This window comes from Lampetra planeri, chromosome 45 (genome assembly GCF_965212315.1).
Source record: "Lampetra planeri chromosome 45, kcLamPlan1.2.h2, whole genome shotgun sequence".
NCBI lineage: Eukaryota > Metazoa > Chordata > Hyperoartia > Petromyzontiformes > Petromyzontidae > Lampetra > Lampetra planeri.
This window is the reverse complement of record NC_136151.1, coordinates 78,542-96,614: the sequence shown is the minus strand read 5'-3', so window position 1 is coordinate 96,614 and position 18,073 is coordinate 78,542. Positions and strand designations below refer to the sequence as shown.

Genomic DNA, 18,073 nt, shown 5'->3' with positions numbered 1-18,073 from the left:
GCTCACAACAACGAGCGGAGCGCCGGGTGGCTGAAGCATAGCAAGTTGGCACAGTAGGGGGCACAGGTGGTGCATCAGCCAGTCATCTCGGTCATCTCGGTCAGTCGACCCGTGGCACCTGGGTCTGCCCCGTGACCTCCTGCCAGCGGGCGTTCGATACTTCACGTGGCCTCAAGGTGCACATGGCCTGGCACAAGCGTCGTGGTGACGTCACCGCCACTTAGTGGCGAATGGCGGTTGTTGTTGTTGTTATTGTGGTAGTGCAGTGGTTATCACAATGTGCTATGAACCTAGCGACCCAAGTTTGACTCCCGCTCAAGGTCAACACCGGTGACGATTATCTGAACCCGTACAGCGGCTCCCCTAGGTAAACTCAGCCTCAAATTATAACCTGGTACGATGTTTAAATATCGCCCCTGGGGAGACAAAGGCAGCCGGGCATGGTGCTGGCCACCCACCCCCTCGGTGTGCCGTGCTGGCCTTCATAGGCGCTTCTCGTGGACAGCACTTGCTCCAACAGTCTGCTCAGGCTACACAGGGGATCTTTGTCTTTGGTGCGGAATCTCACCAGATCTCAGCAGCGCCGAGCCTGGACAGCGCTTGAGAATGGGTGCGTGTGGATGCCAGATCTGTACAGCGTGATTATAATTGTTTGCAGGTTATTGAAGTGTGAAACCCATAAGAGTGTTCTGGGCGGGGAAATCAATGCCCCCCCCACTTCCTGGTCGTGCCACACAATTTGACTGTGCGAACCGCATGCTCGCCACACTCACTGCCCGCCCCGCACGTTTTATTGCTCTGTGTTTTATTACTCGGCTTTTCATTGCTCGGCGTATGAACTTCAGCACCATGAATGCTTTAGCCTCTTTTAAAGTCCTGCAGTAAAAAGGCATTCAAACCAATCAGATTACGCACAACCGTTGCAGGTCGGAATTAAGCCTTCAACAATTAATTCCCATCAGGTTATCGTTGATGTAAATGGTAAACATGCAAATTGCAGTGGCCTAGGGTGTCCCTGATGCAATCCTCACACAAGATTCACTCTCAGTGCACATGATCTCAAATGTCACACTTAACTTCTAATTTAGCAATCTTTGGAAGAACGTAATCAACCAGGCTATGCGTTAATTGTGTGTTGACCAACTCTCTGTGTTGCATTGCATTACTTTTCCAAATTTTACTAAGTTTGTTTTATTAAGTTAATTTTCTCTCTCTGTGTCTCGGTGTTGTCTCTCTAGTATTTCCTGCAATCACGAAAGCTCCAAAGCTCTCATTGACATGCTAAATTATCTACCCCCCCCCCCCTCTCTCTCTGCCCCCCTCTCTCTCTATGTAAGTCCTCGACACAGAGGCGTTGTTTCTCTGTGTGCCTCTTTGGAAGAACGTAATCAACCAAGTAGGGTGTTGACTGTTATGTTAGCTGACTCTCTGTGTTGTATTGCATTCTATTTCTATGTTTACTAGGTTTGTTTTTTCTAATTCATTCGTATCTGATGATGATTGCTTGTGTTGCAATCGAAACGTCGTATTCTATTATTATTATTTTCTTTTTACGTGACTTTACCGAAAGAACTATAAAGTAATTCCTTGCAGTCACGAAAGCTCCAAATCAATCTTACTGGCTGTGTCGGATGGAGGAGGGTTACGACACATGTATACTCATGCGATCTAACCCAAAAACCTTTATTGTGAATAACAGAACGCCGTTGCTACCACAACTACTCAGGATGTTTAGATAAAGTTAAATAAACACACACGTAAGCACGGTGGAAGGATTGTAATTAAATCAACACGCATCCACCACAGCAGTGCCGAGTGGACATTGAGCAGAATTGTTATATCATGAAGTGGTCAGAGAAAATCCACCACCACCGCTAGTAATGGAAGTTTTTAACTTTACATAACTCAAATTGAATACCAAAATACTGCAAAGACTTCGGAGTACATTGCGCAAATCCTATAGAATTGTTGAGTGAAATCAATATCATTATTATCAGCCGTGGTCAATCCACTGCGGGATGAAGGCCTCCCCAAGTCGTCGCCATCTCTCACGACTCTGCGATGTAATAATCCAACACATCGCCAACCTTGGTAATCGTCCAACCTTCCTGGCCAGCTGGCTCCCAAACATAATAATTAAATAGATGGCCATAACCTGTACTATTCCCTTAGAGGTTAGGTGCCCAAAAAACAAAGGTTGTCACTTAAATCTGCCAGGAGAGCTAGCAGTGGGCATGAGCTGGTACGTGCCATGCTGAGCCGAGACAGACCGCAGGCTGACTAACACCAAATTTACTACGTGGCACGCACGAATATCCAATCTCGATGCTTTAATGGCACAATTCAAATGTCCTTCGTTTATTGAGTGGTCAAGCCAGGCGGGACCGGCGTTGGGCTAGGACACAAACCCCACTTTTCACCCAGGAAATCGAAGAACACAGATTTATCCACCTCTTGACTCATGGTTATAACAGAAATCCCATCTATTTATGAATGCACAATTTTAAATAAATGAATAACAAATACGCAATGTGCGACTGTGCCAACTGCATGCTCGCCACACTCACTGCCCGCCCCGCACGTTGTATTGCTCGGTGTTTAATTGCTCGGCTTTTTATTGCTCGGCGTATGAACTTCAGCACCGTGAATGCTTTCGCCTCTTTTAAAGTCCTGCGGTAAAAAGGCATTCAAACCAATCAGATTACGCACAACCGTTGCAGGTCGGAATTAAGCCTTCAACGATTAATTCCCATCAGGTTATCGTTGATGTAAATGGTAAACATGCAAATTGCAGTGGCCTAAGGTGTCCCTGATGCAATCCTCACACAAGATTCACTTTCAGTGCACATGATCTCAAATCATGGGACCTCCTTTGCCAGTTTTAAAATATACTAATAGGGTTTTTCCCCTTTTTTCTGGAAACAAAACTGACACCTTTTGCAAGGAATCATGCTTACATTAACCACAATACTTGCAGTCAAATGCAAACAAAAAACAATACTCTGGTAATTTATGCATTGTCTTTGAAACTGATTGGTCCACACCAGAGACAGCTTTCTTTGGAGCCTAGTCTCATATGGTGTTCGACCAGATGACGCCAAAAGGCGCACAGTTCAAAGACAACGCACTACCAGAGTAATGAGAGCTCGGGGTGAGCAGCTACATCATGGGACCTCCTTTGCCAGTACCAAAATATACTAATAGGGGTTTTGCCATTTTTTCTGGCAACAAAACTGACACCTTTTGCAAAGAATCATGATTACCAATCAGTTTCAAAGACAATGCATAAACTATCAGAGTATTGTTTTTTTTTGCATTTGACTGCAAGTATTGTGGTTAATGTAAGCATGATTCCTTGCAAAAGGTGTCAGTTTTGTTGCCAGAAAAAAGGGGAAAACCCCTATTAGTATGATCTCAAATGTCACACTTAACTTCTAATTTAGCAATTTTTGGAAGAACGTCATCAACCAGGCTATGCTTTAATTGTGTGTTGACCGACTCTCTGTGTTGCATTGCATTACTTTCCCAAATTTTACTAAGTTTGTTTTATTAAGTTTATTTTCTCTCTTTGCGTCTCTGTGTTGTCTCTCTAGTATTTCCTGCAATCACGAAAGCTCCAAAGCTCTCATTGACATGCTAAATTCTCTACCCCCCCCCCCCTCTTTCTCTCTGCCCCCCTCTCTCTCTATGTAAGTCCTCGACACAGAGTCGTTGTTTCTCTGTGTGCCTCTTTGGAAGAACGTAATCAACCAAGTAGGGTGTTGACTGTTATGTTAGCTGACTCTCTGTGTTGTATTGCATTCTATTTCTAAGTTTACTAGGTTTGTTTTTTCTCATTCATTCGTATCTGATGATGATTGCTTGTGTTGCAATCGAAACGTCGTATTCTATTGTTATTTTTTTCTACGTGACTTTACCGAAAGAACCAAAAAGTTATTCCTGCAGTCACGAAAGCTTCAAATCAAGCTTACTGGCTGTGTCGGATGGAGGAGGGTTACGACACATTTATGCTTATGCGATCTAACCCAAAAACCTTTATTGTGAATAACAGAACGCCGTTGCTACCACAACTAGATAAAGTTAAATAAACACACACGTAAGCACGGTGGAAGGATTGTAATTAAATCAACACGCATCCACCACAGCAGTGCCCAGTGGACATTGAGCAGAATTGTTATATCATGAAGTGGTCAGAGAAAATCCACCACCACCGCTAGTAATGGAAGTTTTTAACTTTACATAACTCAAATTGAATACCAAAATACTGCAAAGACTTCGGAGTACATTGCGCAAATCCTATAGAATTGTTGAGTGAAATCAATATCATTATTATCAGCCGTGGTCAATCCACTGCGGGATGAAGGCCTCCCCAAGTCGTCGCCATCTCTCACGACTCTGCGATGTAATAATCCAACACATCGCCAACCTTGGTAATCGTCCAACCTTCCTGGCCAGCTGGCTCCCAAACATAATATTTAAATAGATGGCCATAACCTGTACTATTCCCTTAGAGGTTAGGTGACCAAAAAACAAAGGCTGTCACTGAAATTTGCCAGGAGAGCTAGCAGTGGGCATGAGCTGGTACGTGCCATGCTGAGCCGAGGCAGACCGCAGGCTGACTAACACCAAACATACTACGTTGCACGCACTAATATCCAATCTCGATGCTTTAATGGCATAATTCAAATGTCATTCGTTTATTGAGTGGTCAAGCCAGGCGGGACCGGCATTGGGCTAGGACACAAACCCCACTTTTCACCCAGGAAATCGAAGAGCACAGATTTAGCCACCTCTTGACTCATGTTTATTACAAAAATCCCATCTATTTATGAATGCACAATGTTAAATAAATGAATAACAAATACGCAATTAAAACAGGAGAATAATTCAAAGAATGTGTTTTACTTGACCCCACCCATCCTCCCTGCCCTCCCGCTTTCCCACCATGGCCTCCCGGATCACTCTTCCCGGCTTGCTTCTCTTCCTCACCTCCTCCCCTGTCTCATAACCCCCTCCTTCGCCTCCCCAGCATGCCCTTCCCTACCCTCTAGCCGCCCACTTTTCCTCCAACCCCTCCCTCCCTCTCCACCCCCAAATGTTTCCGATCTTCCCCTCCATTGCCCACCTGCCTATTCCCTCTGCCTCCTCCTGTACTTCCCTACCCCTCCTCTTGACCCACCCTTGATCGCCCATAGTCAGCAATTACATTTCCTCCCAATCTCGGAATTCAAAGTTCTCACATCGCTCTCCATACTTACAAAAAAAACGTCTTTTGGTTGTGGTTCCAATGCAAAACCCACAGTCCTTTTTTCAACATATACAACGTACGTGCAACAAGAATACAACACACAATACAACATATAACCCACATACAACATATATATAACATACGTACAACATAGATGTACCCAAGAAAGCCACACCTGAATCGTAGGACTGTTGCATTGTGTTTTCACTTTGAGTTGCGTTCAGCCAATTAACCATAATTGTTTATACACCAACAGGGCCGCTCGTCTGGTACCAGAAGTTCGAGTACGCGGTAGGACACTGGCTGCAGAAGACGGCCGAGCACGTGATGGGCTGCGTTCTCTGCAGCCCTGGCTGCTTTAGCCTCTTCCGAGCCAAGGCCATCATGGACGACAACGTCCTCAAGACCTACACCACGGTGGCCACCGAGGCCCTGCAGTACATCCAGTACGACCAAGGTAAGATTCGACGTGTGTTTGGATCTCGCACCTCCGATTAGCACGGTTGGCTACGTGTGGTGCAAAAGAAGTTCAACATGTATACATGTCACGGTGATGAAATATTGATTCCCTCGCCTGGTATACAGGAGGTCGTAGGCTCCATCCTGACCCTGACCCGTGTATATTGGAATTTGCGTGTCTCTCTCTCTCCCCGTGGTTGCATGGACTTTCTTCGGGTCCTCTAGTTTTTCCCTCCTCATTTATATTCAACATCACGTGCTTCGAACCTTTGGCTGCTATTAATTTCCACATGAGAAGGCACTTCGATGACCTTTCATTTGTGGCCATGTCGCTTCTGAAAAAGAGCTACATTGCAGAAGTGGGCGTTACCTGGTAAAATAAAAAATAAAATAGCTTAGTATTCATATTCTTAGGTTTTTTCGGTAAAGTCACGTAGGTAAAAAACATTAAAAAGTTAAATAAAATAAAATAAAAATCACGACGTTTCAGAGGCAACACAAGCTTCCGTCTTCAGGTGGTACCGTCACAGCCACGACAGCTGTATCAAGTAAATGAGAGATTGCAGAAGCTACCACTCCGTTTATATAATGGTTGGAGAAGGTGGTGGGGCAAGGGCCGCATACTTTTATTAATATGGTAAGGTGAGGCTTAAGACTAAAAATAGACTGCATAACAAAGGCTGAGCCTTTGTTATGGAGAGGTGCGGTTTGTGACTCAACCTGTAACAGGGAGACCACCACTAGACATGGTAAAACTGTGATGGTTGTCTGTCAAATAAGATTGGCAAATAAGTGTAGTTAAATCTTTTTTGCATGGTTAATCACATCTTTCCAATGATTACTCAGTTTGTAACCGTCATCACGGTTGAAATTATGTCTGTGTTTGTATATTTGTATGGCTTCGTGTACAAACCTTTGATGGTAGCCAGGAGGTTTGCAGAGAACCTTGGTCTCGGAAAATACAATTTCATGAGAGCCCACCGAGTTGTAGCAATGATCGGCAACGGCCGAAGAATCAGTTCTGCCATGTTTCAGATCTGACTTGTGCTCGCGGACACGATCAGAAACAAGACGTTTCGTTTCTCCAATGTAGCAATCACCACAAATGCAACTCAATTTATAGACTCCAGGATACTGTTAGTCAGGATAGACATCCTTCACAGATGGAATCAAATCACGGATTTTATGCACTGTACTGAATCGGACTTGGATCTTATGTTTGTTTAGAATTTTGGAGATCTTTTTTGTCACTCCTGCTATGTATGGCAACGTGATAGTTTTGGTCGGAGTTTCATGTGGCTGTTTCTGTATGGTGGGAGAAACAGCTTGGCGGATAGTGCGGTCAGAGTATCCGTTCATCCTGAGGGCCCGATGTACATGTCTTAATTCACCGGCCAGGTGGTGTTGGTCAGAAATGCCATGGGCTCTGTGGTATAGCGTTTTGATGAGAGAATTCTTTTGAGATGGGTGGTGGTGGGAATCCGGTTTCAAGTAGGAATCTGTGTGGGTGGCTTTCCTGTAGACAGAATGTCCCAAGGATCCGTCAGGCCTCCTCTCAAACAGAATATCCAAGAATGGTAGTTTACCGTCTTTCTCCACTTCCATGGTGAATCTGATGGATGGGTGTCTAGAATTCATGTGGTCCAAGAAGTGGTTCAATGCTGGGAGGCCATTTGGCCAGATGACGAAAGTGTCGTCCACATACCTCTTCCACAAGGAAGGACGCAGGGTGGATGTCTGGATGGCGTCTGATTCAAACTTTTCCATGAACATGTTGGCTATAACTGGTGACAAGGGGGAGCCCATAGGGGTACCCTCATTCTGTTTGTAGAAGGTTCCATTCCAGGTAAAATAAGTGTTGGTGAGGCAATGCCTAACCAGCGCAGGTACATCAGAATTCAATCCATGTTGGACTAAGTCCTCAATTATTGTTAGGGTGTCCGGTACTGGGACTTTGGTGAACAAAGATATTACATCAAAGCTGACGAGGATGTCATCAGGAGATAGTACCATGTCCTTAACCATAGAGACTAATTGGGTTGAGTTGAGTACTTATTTGACAGACAACCATCACAGTTTTACCATGTCTAGTGGTGGTCTCCCTGTTACAGGTTGAGTCACAAACCGCACCTCTCCATAACAAAGGCTCAGCCTTTGTTATGCAGTCTATTTTTAGTCTTAAGCCTCACCTTACCATATTAATAAAAGTATGCGGCCCTTGCCCCACCACCTTCTCCAACCATTATATAAACGGAGTGGTAGTTTCTGCAATCTCTCATTTACTTGATACAGCTGTCGTGGCTGTGACGGTACCACCTGAAGACGGAAGCTTGTGTTGCCTCCGAAACGTCGTGATTTTTATTTTATTTTACTTTTTAATGTTTTTTACCTACGTGACTTTACCGAAAAAACCTAAGAATATGAATCATTGCAGTCACGAAAGCTTCAAATCTAGAATTAGCTTAGTATTCTTTTTAGGCATTGCCTCACCAACACTTATTTTACCTGGAATGGCACCTTCTACAAACAGAATGAGGGTACCCCTATGGGCTCCCCCTTGTCACCAGTTATAGCCAACATGTTCATGGAAAAGTTTGAATCAGACGCCATCCAGACATCCACCCTGCGTCCTTCCTTGTGGAAGAGGTATGTGGACGACACTTTCGTCATCTGGCCACATGGCCTCCCAGCATTGAACCACTTCTTGGACCACATCAATTCTAGACACCCATCCATCAGATTCACCATGGAAGTGGAGAAAGACGGTAAACTACCATTCTTGGATATTCTGTTTGAGAGGAGGCCTGACGGATCCTTGGGACATTCTGTCTACAGGAAAGCCACCCACACAGATTCCTACTTGAAACCGGATTCCCACCACCACCCATCTCAAAAGAATTCTCTCATCAAAACGCTATACCACAGAGCCCATGGAATTTCTGACCAACACCACCTGGCCGGTGAATTAAGACATGTACATCGGGCCCTCAGGATGAACGGATACTCTGACCGCACTATCCGCCAAGCTGTTTCTCCCACCATACAGAAACAGCCACATGAAACTCCGACCAAAACTATCACGTTGCCATACATAGCAGGCGTGACCAAAAAGATCTCCAAAATTCTAAACAAACATAAGATCCAAGTCCGATTCAGTACAGTGCATAAAATCCGTGATTTGATTCCATCTGTGAAGGATGTCTATCCTGACTAACAGTATCCTGGAGTCTATAAATTGAGTTGCATTTGTGGTGATTGCTACATTGGAGAAACGAAACGTCATGTTTCTGATCGTGTCCGCGAGCACAAGTCAGATCTGAAACACGGCAGAACTGATTCTTCGGCCGTTGCCGATCATTGCTACAACTCGGTGGGCTCTCATGAAATTGTATTTTCCGAGACCAAGGTTCTCTGCAAACCTCCTGGCTACCATCAAAGGTTTGTACACGAAGCCATACAAATATACAAACACAGACATAATTTCAACCGTAATGACGGTTACAAACTGAGTAATCATTGGAAAGATGTGATTAACCATGCAAAAAAGATTTAACTACACTTATTTGCCAATCTTATTTGACAGACAACCATCACAGTTTTACCATGTCTAGTGGTGGTCTCCCTGTTACAGGTTGAGTCACAAACCGCACCTCTCCATAACAAAGGCTCAGCCTTTGTTATGCAGTCTATTTTTAGTCTTAAGCCTCACCTTACCATATTAATAAAAGTATGCGGCCCTTGCCCCACCACCTTCTCCAACCATTATATAAACGGAGTGGTAGCTTCTGCAATCTCTCATTTACTTGATACAGCTGTCGTGGCTGTGACGGTACCACCTGAAGACGGAAGCTTGTGTTGCCTCCGAAACGTCGTGATTTTTATTTTATTTTACTTTTTAATGTTTTTTACCTACGTGACTTTACCGAAAAAACCTAAGAATATGAATCATTGCAGTCACGAAAGCTTCAAATCTAGAATTAGCTTAGTATTCTTTTATATATATTGTGGAAGTAATCGCAACTCTTTCTTCAGTCACAATACCATCAGTGGACTCTCCCATCTGATTGTTAATTTCCCAACCAACCCTTCTGGCTGATGTGTTCAATGAATATATTTTTCACATTGGTTAAAAAGAACCACAATTCTACGGACATCTTGTCTACAAACGTGGACGTTGTATGTGTTTAAAACCTCTTTCGCACCATATATCGCGGTAATACGTGGGCCAAGACCCTGCAACATCAATTTCATACGAAGACTTTCATGACCAATATTCATGATTCACAATTCGTTCATGCTGGTTTCGATTGTCGTGTAGATATAGTGTTAATTTGTTTTAACGATAAGCATCCAACACCCGAAAGAGCCAATCGGGTAAGGTTGTTAAGTCATGGGACAACTACGTCGATGATTTTGGTTTAATTAGCAAAACCCGAATATTGAAAGGCAAAAAAAAAAATGTTTACATCAATATTAATAAATAATATATTACTTATTTACATTTCACTTAAAAAAAACAATCTATTGACATTCGCCCAATTGACAACTTGAATGACTGATATTATACCTGCACGATGATCGGACCCACAATGAACGAATCATGAATCATTACAACGTTGCTCTCTGCCTTCTGAGTCTGACTTGTATGCACCGCTCCCCTCCCCACCACGCCCTCTGTATGAATGGTTTCACCACACAGTTGGTCGGGAGGTCGCGTGTGGCGACTCTAACGTGTGGGTATTCAGATATCTTTCCAAGACGTCTGGCAAGCTTGCAGAGAGGAGGCCAAAAATACCACGAGAGAGGGAATGTTGCCGAGCTCGTCTGCCAGCAGTGGAGTGAGCAAGCTGGGGAAGAGACACACTTCCAGCAGCAATTCATGATGAATACAACATGCACTCGACGCGAATTGGACACAATATTCCATCGAGAACTCAGAGGCGAAAGGTCAAAGTCCCTCATACACCACTCTGAACCAGGTGAGAGCCTGGACGGTTGAGACCCTAGATAGTTGAGAGCATCACGACGTTTCGATTGAAACGTCGTGATTTGTTTTATTTTATTTTATTTCTACCTACGTGACTTTACCGAAAGAACAAAAGAGTATGGATTCCTGCAGTCACGAAAGCCTCAAATCAAGGTGAGAGCATTGACAAATGAGAGTCGGGTTCTTGAAGGTGGATGATGCTGGTTGGATGTAGTTGCTGCTGCTCCTGCGTATGCAGCAGTGGGAGATACAGAGAGAGAGAGCTGGTACCGGCTGTTGGTACGATGAGCCGGTTACCTTCTAACACGCAGACGTCCCCTCTCCCATTTGTCGGTGCAGGCGAGGACCGCTGGCTGTGCACGCTGATGCTGCAGCAGGGCTGGCGCGTTGAGTACTGTGCCGGATCGGACGCCTACACCAACGCCCCGCAGGAATTCAAGGAGTTCTTCAACCAGCGGAGGCGTTGGGGCCCCTCCACGATGGCGAACACCTTCAGCATCCTGGAAAATGGCATCCGCACAGCCAAGAGGAACCCGTCCATCTCTCGGCTTTACATTCTCTATCAGATCATCTACACGGCCACCTCCATCATGGGTCCGGCCACCGTCTGTCTCATGATTGCAGGTGACTTCGGGTTGTCACATGTCCTGTTTTTTTTTTACCCGGGTTCATCCTTTTGATGCAGGGACTACATCAAAAGAGACGGCGCCATGGTGGAGAGGTGTTAACTCCCTCGCCTGGTATACAGGAGGTCGTGAGTTCGAACCCGACCCTGACGCCTGTATATTTGGAGTTCGCATGTGTCTCCTCGTGGTCGTGTTGATTTTTTCCGGGTTCTCCGGTTTTTCTCTCCACGTTTAGAATCAACATCACGCGTTTAGAGTATTTGGCTGCTATAAGTTTCCACGTAATAAGCCACTACGTTCAGCTAAGCTCAGTGGGCCTTATATGGTATAATAAAAATAGTTTCGTTTTAAAAAAAAGTTAACTTGGAACGCTTCTGCTCACAGTCGTGCATGGCTTCAAGTCGTCACTCACAGTTGTTCTTTCCACGATATTTTTTCTTGCAATATTTTACGATAACAATTGGGCATTATTGGGTGTTTAACGCACATAGCCTCAAAGTGAGCGGTTGTGTTAATCCTCTCATCATAACGTATGCGCACTGCTTGCGTGTTAATAATATTGCGAGTCGTATTGCTTGTGTACCGGGGTATTCAAACTGCTGCATGTTTCTTTCAGCCAAATATTCTTTACACACAGGCTGCACGACTCTGTTCATCTGAGTGCACTCTTTGCTTTACAGCTGATTGAACGGTTGTCGTTGTCAATCATGGTGATGATGATGGTAGTGGTGGTGATGATGATGGTGATGATGGTGGTGGTGATATTGATGATGGTGGTGATATTGATGATGGTGGTTGTGGTGATGAGATGATAATGATGGTATTCAGCTCGTGTGGTATTTGTCTCGTGCCGGTGCTCAGGTTGCTTCACCTTCGTTTTCAAAATGGACCAAAACTGGGCACTCCTCATCGCCATCGTTCCGCCCGCTCTGTACATCGCCGTCTGCTTCAAAACGAAGCCCGACACGCAGATCAAGGTGGGCGCCCACGCTTCTTCTGCAGAAGCACGTGGCACTCATTACACACAACGTGCTTGCCACAAATGAGCCACAATGTACGTATGTATGCTGAACTTCTTTGGCACCGTACGTAGCCAACCTTGCTCATCGGAGGTGCAGGTGACGGATAACAAACTAAACACAAAAAGCAGTCTTAAAGAAATAAGTTTGAAATCTATATGATTTAAAAGTGCAAAGCTAAAGTGGCTTCCTAACATCGGAAGGAATATCGTTCCAGACGACCAAAGCAGCGCATCTGAAAGCGTGCGATGCGGTAACTGTCTTTGTTCGATGGCTTGCCACAAGCCGCTGCGAAGATAACTGGAGTTAACGTGATTGTTTATGCTCCTTGACGTGGTTATCAAGGTATTGTAGTTCATTTGTGGCACGCTCTTTTTGTATTATGAGTACGACCTTATAACAAAATATTTGGTCGGCAACTGGAAGCCAATGCAGCTCGGCGAGCACTGGATGGACATGGTCGGATCTTGCAATGCCCGTCACAACACGTGCCAATGTCCCATAGAGCGGTGTGTTGCAATAATTGTGCCTTATCGATACTATGCTACACATCACCAAGTGGTTATGTCACTACTCAAGAGTGGTGTCGTAGAGCCCTGTTATAAAAAATTACAGGACTTGACTACATTTTGCATGGTGATCACCTGACATATTCTGGTCGAGTGACGCCGAGGCTGTTTAGATTAATCATAAACTGAATCCTTGAGTCTGCGACTGCTACACCTGATCCTCGCACAATTTCGTTTCATGCAAACCACACGTGCACCGCTCGCTTGCAATCTTCGAGACTGCCGAGGCTCTCCATATTTAACTTGGACTTCATTGCGGTCTACAATTGTGAGTCATCAGCATATATATAGAACTGAAAATTACGCGATGAGATGACATCGGCGATCGGAGAAACATATTTTGAAAATTAAAAGGGCCTGAAGGCGGACCCCTGTGGTATGCCGACTAGGCACGGCATAGGCGATGACTGTTCGTCACCCAGCTTGAAGAAATGTAATCCACCATACAAGAATGACTCAATCCACTCTAGTGCCAAACCCGATGCAGCGAATCTTGACATTATCTACTCAATGAGTATCTCATGGTCAATCGTGTCGAAGGTGGCTGAGAAATCGAGGCCAACCAATGCTGCGATGCACCGGTCATCCATGATCTTGTAGAGGTCATCAGTGATCTCTAGTAGAGTGATCTCAGGGCTGTGGAATTGTCGGTACGCCGACTACAACGGGTTGAATTTGCCCATCGCAGTGACGTGGGGAAGTTACCGCTTCAGACTCAAGCGCTCTATGACCTGTGAAATTGTACACAGGTTTGAGATTGGGTGATAGTCTGGGTGGTCACTATGGCTCAAGCCAACTTTTTCAGAAGCGGTGTTACCTGTGCCATTTTGCAATGGTCTGGCAAACAGCCCTCGCTAAATGAAATATGTGCCAGGTGGACAATCAGTGGCGCAAGTATGTCCAAGCATAATTTGAGAATTTATATCTGGACGGAGTCGAGCGGCGATGCAGCTGTGCAATGAACATTGACACTTCTGCTATCGACGATGGTGCCAGGGTCTCGAGTTTTGCATTGGTTATCAGGTTGATCAAACTCACATGACAGCCCGGGAGAATGTGTTGCCTGCAATTTAGAAACTGCCGTCTTAATCATCACTTCATTGGCGAAGAACGTTGCAAGTATTGTACACAGACCGGGCTGACTGGTTGATGGGGTTGGAGTGCAACAGACTCTTCACAACGCGCCACAGAGCACGGGGTCGCGAACCGACTAATTGCTGCACAGACTATAGAACGATCAGCGAGACTCAATAATGAGCCAGTTTTCAAATCTGTAGACGGCTCTGTAAGCGAATCGGACAGTCTGGAAACTAGTTTTCTTTCAAAGCCACCCAGCCTCCTCCGCGTCTGCTTCACAGTATCGCCTCAAGTGACAGTAAGTCACTTTGTGCTTTCCCGTTTTCTGTGTGCTTGTTTGGATGGACACAAGTTCATTAAGAATAGCGATGATGTGATGTTCGAATTGAGCTGCAAATGAATAGACCGTCGATGCATTATTCAGACGCGCCAATGATGACCGGATCTTCTGATGGAAAGCATCGTGGGTTAGTCATTTTCAGTTCCTGTATGATATCGTTGTGATGGGTGGGCGAATAATTTGTAATACCACTTTGCACGTCACAAGACTGTCATCTGAAATGCCCACGTCTTCGATAAGAACATCGTTTAAAGTTACGACGTTGCTGTATGTGAAGATGTGATCCAGTATACTTCCTGAGCGACATGTTGCGCCGCTGACGTGCTGGGTAAAACTGACTGTCAAACATTTCGGCAGGATCACTGTTCATTTTACCATAAGAATCAGTCAGTCCTGGACAGTTCAGGTCACCACATATGATGTAGCGAGAGCCAAAAGTCCCATAGTCTCGCAGACCAGAAAGCTAGGAAAATAATTCTGACAGCTGTGAAGTCGACAGTCGATAGACGACAGCGATTGTAAGCCCCCACATGCTCTTTGTTATTGTCACAAGCAGCAGCTCGAATTATTTGATTGATAATGAGTCTCTCAGGACTTTCACGCAGATTTCTCCATGGTGAATCAGTGCGACCCCATCACCATGTGAATTGCTGGTGTCAGGCTTCCCGCGACGGTGCTGATGTGCAATAGCAAATCCGTTAGGTGCAGCCTCATGCTTAATTACGTCCGATGAATCGTCATATATCCAGGTTTCGGTAATGGCCAATATGTCGAGTCCACAATCGTTGATAAGATCCTGGATCAGCACCGTCTTGTTAACTATGAAGCGTGTGTTGATCAATCCAGCGGCAGTATTTAGCCCCATCCTGGACGCGCGTTCATTCTCTTCCTTTCACTTCTTCAATAAGCTCCCAAATCTCTTGGATCTTCCTCCCCTTGACCAATGAGCTATCATTATTTTGTTGTTGTTGTTTGTAAAGTGCAGGGCCTTGAGTACCTTGCGGAAAAGTGCGGAATAAATGAAAAGTAACTCCCAAAAAGTGGTGGTGGTTGGACAAAAAGGACGATGGTGACGCCGATGACTAATGTCTCCTCCATCGTCCTGCAGGGGTGTGGCGATGGCGAGATGTTAACTCCCTCGCCTGGTATACAGGAGGTCGTGGGTTCGTTCCCGATCCTGACCCTGATGCCTGTTATGTATTTGGAGTCCACGTGTTCTCTCTCTCTCTTCCCTCCACATTTAATCTGGCTGCTGCTATACATTTCCACGTGATGAGCCGCTTCGTTGAGCTATCATTTGTGGCAAGGTGGCTTCTGATAAGAGCTTTATACCTCAGTGGGCCTTACCTGGTATTTTTTTTAAGGTGGCCATGGTGCTCACCGTGATCTACATGTTCCTCATGACGGGCACGCTGCTCGCTATGGTCGGCGACATTGTCAAGAACGGTATCCTCACGCCCAGCGGCATCTTCTTCATCACTCTCGCGGGCATCCATCTCATCGCCGCGGCGCTGCACCCGCGCGAGTTCTCCTGCATCGTGCACGGATTCTTGTACCTCATCTGCATCCCCACGGGATACCTGCTGCTGCTCATCTACTCGCTGGTCAACATGTACAATGTATCATGGGGCACGCGTGAGACCAAGGCACCTTCTGAGCCCTCCCCCAAGGAGGTGAGTTACTTTGTGTGTTATCGTTGTTGTTATTGTGTCGAACGTTATTTGGAGTGTCGCTCCATTGTCATCTGTTGCTACGTCCTGCACGTCTGATTAGCACGATTGGCTACGTACAGTGCAAAATAAGTGTAACATATGACCCCCCCCAACCCCCGCCAACACGAAGGCAGAGATCCCGTGTAACCTTTAACCGACTGTTGGGGCAAGTGCTGTTAACGAGTAGCGCCTGTGAAGTCTGGAATGACACACAAGGGGGTGGGTGGCCAGCACCACGCCCGGCCGCCTTTGTCTCCATTGTTGTGATGTTTACTACACCACATTGGCTATTTATTTTTAAGGCTGAGTCAATCTAGGGAAGGCCAAGGACCGGTTCAGATGTATGTATGTTGAACTTCTTTCACACCGTATGTAGCCAACCGTGCTAATTAGAGGTGCGAAGGAAGGAAAGCCTCTAAACACAAAAAGCAGTTTTTAAGAAATTAATTTTCAATGTAAATTATTTAAAAATGCAATAGCTCTAATGGCTTCCTCATATTGGAAGGAAGAGGGTTCCAGTTGGATGCACAAGCGCACCCAAAAGCACGCGATGTGGTCACTGTCTTTGTTCAATGGTTAGACAGAATCCTCTGGTGAGAGGATAACCGGAGTTTGCTCAATTATCGTTTATGTTTCTTGACAACAACGGTGGTGGTGGCTGTGCCACTCGTGTCTATTAATCCAGCACGATGGTTATCCAGGAGAAGGCATACACTGGCTTGCCAGGAGAATGCAGTATGACCATTGTGGACTCTATCTGTTCCATCTGAATAGGACGGAATGTTTTCCCATCGCATTTGTGGGTTTTTTACATGGTGTTCTGGTTTCTTCTTGGCCAATAAAACCTTCATACATGGAGGATCGCAGAGCTTGGACATTTATTTACACCAGTTCACTGAGCAGCTGAAGCTGCCTTCCAGCTTGTGTGCGGTTCCTGCTGGTTTGATATCATTGAAGGACCCTGCCCGAATGCACCATCACAATGCACATCCCCCTGTCCCAGCAGAAGAAGAAACGCAAGCATCATTGCAATGGAACGAGATGCTGTGTGCTGCCACTCGAGTGGGACTGCTTCCAGTGGAGAATCAGCATCTATCCGAAGGAATACTCGGCGCTGAGTCAGGAGGAAGACAGTTCAAGGTACCACCACCGCACTCAGAGCCTGTAGCCATGCTTTTAACTTTGCTCCTTACCTCTCGTATATCGATAGTTCAATGTTTATGTGCCATGTTATTGAGGGACTGTGTGTTATCTTGGTGTGGTTTGGGACTGTTGTTTTGCTGCCTTGCCCCAAGTTTGCATTTAGCATTGTAAAATAGGCAGTAACTGACGTACTAATGCAAACTCTTTGGTTCTTTCGGTAAAGTCCGGTAGGTAGAAATAAACCAAAATTAATCACGACGTTTCGATAGCTACACCAGCCATCGTCTTCAGGTGAAAATCGCGATTGCTGTGATGTCTGCTGCGAGCAGCACGATGTCTGCTGCCTTGTGAAGAGAAGCTGTTACCAGCTAGAATTTATATACGTTTTGAGAACAAAGGTAGCCGAAGTATTGTTAATGGGGTATTATAGTGTAAAGGTAATAAATAGCGTGGCATGTTAAAGGAAATTAACTTAGATTAGCATGTTGGATAATAGTGCAAAGTTAATGAGCTTCCATAGCGCATAAGAGCTCAGATTATCAAGTAGGATTAGCATATGAATTTTGATGAGAGAAGCATGTAAAAGTTAATGAAAAAATTACCATCTTAGGCGCCGTGGTGGCTAGATGTTAACTACCTCCCCCTGGTATGCAGGAGGTAGTGGCTTCGATCCCAACCCTGACGATGCCTGTTGCCTATGTGGAGTCTGCGTCTATTCTTTTCTCTCCCCATGTTGGTGTGGATTTGTCGCCGTGTCCTCTGCTTTTTCCCTCCTCATTTAGAATAACTACGCGATTAGAATATTTGGCTACTGTTATTTCCACGTGATGAGCCGCTCATTGAGTTATAATTTGTGATATTCAGGTCGATTCTGCAAAAAAGCTGTATAGCTC

General features: G+C 45.3%; 1 protein-coding gene across 2 annotated transcripts in view; it reads left to right on the top strand.

Moving 5' to 3' along the window:
* The window catches only part of LOC144732958 (uncharacterized), a 50,612-nt gene that overhangs the window by 26,583 nt on the left and 5,956 nt on the right, over positions 1–18,073 (top strand). Inside the window, exons 10-14 of one of the 2 annotated variants that reach the window (XM_078614622.1) lie at positions 5,505–5,705; positions 11,034–11,318; positions 12,182–12,297; positions 15,690–15,998; positions 17,044–17,177. In XM_078614622.1, the coding sequence (XP_078470748.1) occupies positions 5,505–5,705; positions 11,034–11,318; positions 12,182–12,297; positions 15,690–15,998; positions 17,044–17,177 (1,045 nt within the window). Of the gene's footprint in view, positions 1–5,504; positions 5,706–11,033; positions 11,319–12,181; positions 12,298–15,689; positions 15,999–17,040; positions 17,178–18,073 lie in introns of both variants that reach the window. The other variant, XM_078614621.1, reaches the window with a different exon arrangement.